This window comes from Nannochloropsis gaditana, assembly GCF_000240725.1.
Source record: "Nannochloropsis gaditana CCMP526 unplaced genomic scaffold scaffold277, whole genome shotgun sequence".
Lineage (NCBI taxonomy): Eukaryota > Eustigmatophyceae > Eustigmatales > Monodopsidaceae > Microchloropsis > Microchloropsis gaditana.
Window position 1 is genome coordinate 8775 of NW_005803676.1, and position 1796 is coordinate 10570.

Sequence of the window (1796 nt, forward strand, 5' to 3'; positions counted from 1 at the left end):
TGACGCATTCTTGCATGCACAACAATTTTTGAACGAAAACGACGTTCCTTCCTCCTTTTTTTCCACCCTCCCTTCCTCCCTCCCTCCCTTCCTCCCTCCCTCCCTTCCTCCCTCCCTAGGGCGCCAACGTCATGGACATCGTGCGGTATGACACCTTGGTGCTCAGTCGAGAGGCAGTCACCCTCTTGACTGCGCGCCTCCGGCCATAGGAGGGGGAAAAGGAGGGAAGGAGGGAGGGAGGGAGGGAGGGGAAAGGAATTGAAGCTGCTGAAAAAGTCTTGCTTTAGCATGGTACCGGCTTGGACGAAAACTAGGAGGGGGGGGGGAAGGTTGAAAGCAAGTAACGATGACGCGCGAGCGCATTTGGAAGGGAAATCAATGAAGGGAGGCATGAACTCATCTAAATTATGCGATGAGCGCTTGGTGCCAATATCAAGACAATTCGTGGCTCTTGACAACAGGGGGAGGTGCCGGCAATGGTCAACAATGGTCAAACGATCTTTTTTAAAAAAAGAGAAATCTTGATGTGCTTTGATGACAGACACACGTGCTTCTGATTGTTTCTACTGAAATTTGTCGGAGGTTGGGCTTCAAATGGAACGTATTCTTATCCATCCCCTTTTCCTGCCTCCTACTTAACCCTCGCCATTTCTCAAGGTCTTGGGGAAGAAACAAAGGCCCAAAATCTGTCTCGAAGCGCGTAGAGTTTGAGCAGGTTTGCCCAGGCTTCTTAAAAATAAGACTTGATCTTGTCAAAGTGGTTGAAAGAATCACAGTAATAGTATTTCTCATTGGTCCGACCCGGTCTCGCCACACGTGTGAAGCCGTCCGCGTGGACAGCACGGGCATTCCTCCAAACCATGGCTCGGTCACGTGTACCGAAAAAAAAACACGGTCCTCCATGTGGCGCGTGCACGAAGTCCATCCATATACCTGCCTGCTGTCTTTTTGGTCGCTTTGTAATGACTCCTGCGGCCCCTACGCCTGGCGATTCCTGCTCGCCCGATGGGAGGGTGATGCCCCTCGCGCAACTTTGGGACGCAAACCGATCGTTCACACGTTTCATTTGTGCAGCCGCTGTTGCTATGGATAGGTACAAAAGTGCATGGACAAGGCTTGATGGTGTTCCCGTTTGCTGGGCGGTGTAAATAATGCACAGATTCCTCTCCTCTGACGGCAAGGACATGCCTATCATCATACTTGTTCCTCCTCTCCCTGCTCCTCGTTTTTTAAAAATGATTTTTTTCCTTTAGCTCACGCATTTTTCGAACCGACAGGTTTTGATTTTAGGAAGAATGACAGTCTCAGCCATAGCGGATATCGTTCTCCGCCAACTTTTGGTCCGAGGTACAGCCCTGCTCCTCCCTTCCTTCCTCCCTTCCTTCCTTCTTCACCCTATTAGGGTTAGCCCGCGTTTTTCGCAACCATTTCAACGGCAAAAGCCGTCATGGCCTCACTGCCTCGTTGATCATACCTTCACAAACCTACTGTATGTGGCTTTCATTTTCTCATTTTTCCTCCCTTTTTGATGTCGGGGGCTGCGTGACCCCGCTACTTGGTTATACACCAGAAGTGAGCGAGACGGCGGCCGGGGAGGAACCTACCGCCCCTGAAGAAGGTGTCTCGCACGAATTCGGCGCTCTGAACACGCTTCTTTTGGTCCTGGTGCTTGGTAATGAGGATGGGGAAGGGTAGAGGACGGAAAACGCGTAATACCCCGTGGAAGTCCTTGCCACCTGGGCTTTTTCAGGCTATCTCCAATCTTTCATGAGTTGAACGAAATGGCACATTCTAAA

At 50.8% G+C, this 1796-nt stretch overlaps 1 protein-coding gene across 1 annotated transcript in view; it reads left to right on the top strand.

Annotated features, from left to right (window-relative positions):
- Window positions 1-209, top strand: part of NGA_0073200 (uncharacterized protein) — a gene marked incomplete at its 3' end in the record, with an annotated part of 1834 nt that extends 1625 nt beyond the window's left edge. Inside the window, exon 3 of the mRNA XM_005855144.1 lies at window positions 167-209. Within this exon, the coding sequence (XP_005855206.1) occupies window positions 167-209 (43 nt within the window). The remainder of the gene's footprint in view (window positions 1-166) is intronic.
- Between the last annotated feature and the right edge of the window lie 1587 nt (window positions 210-1796).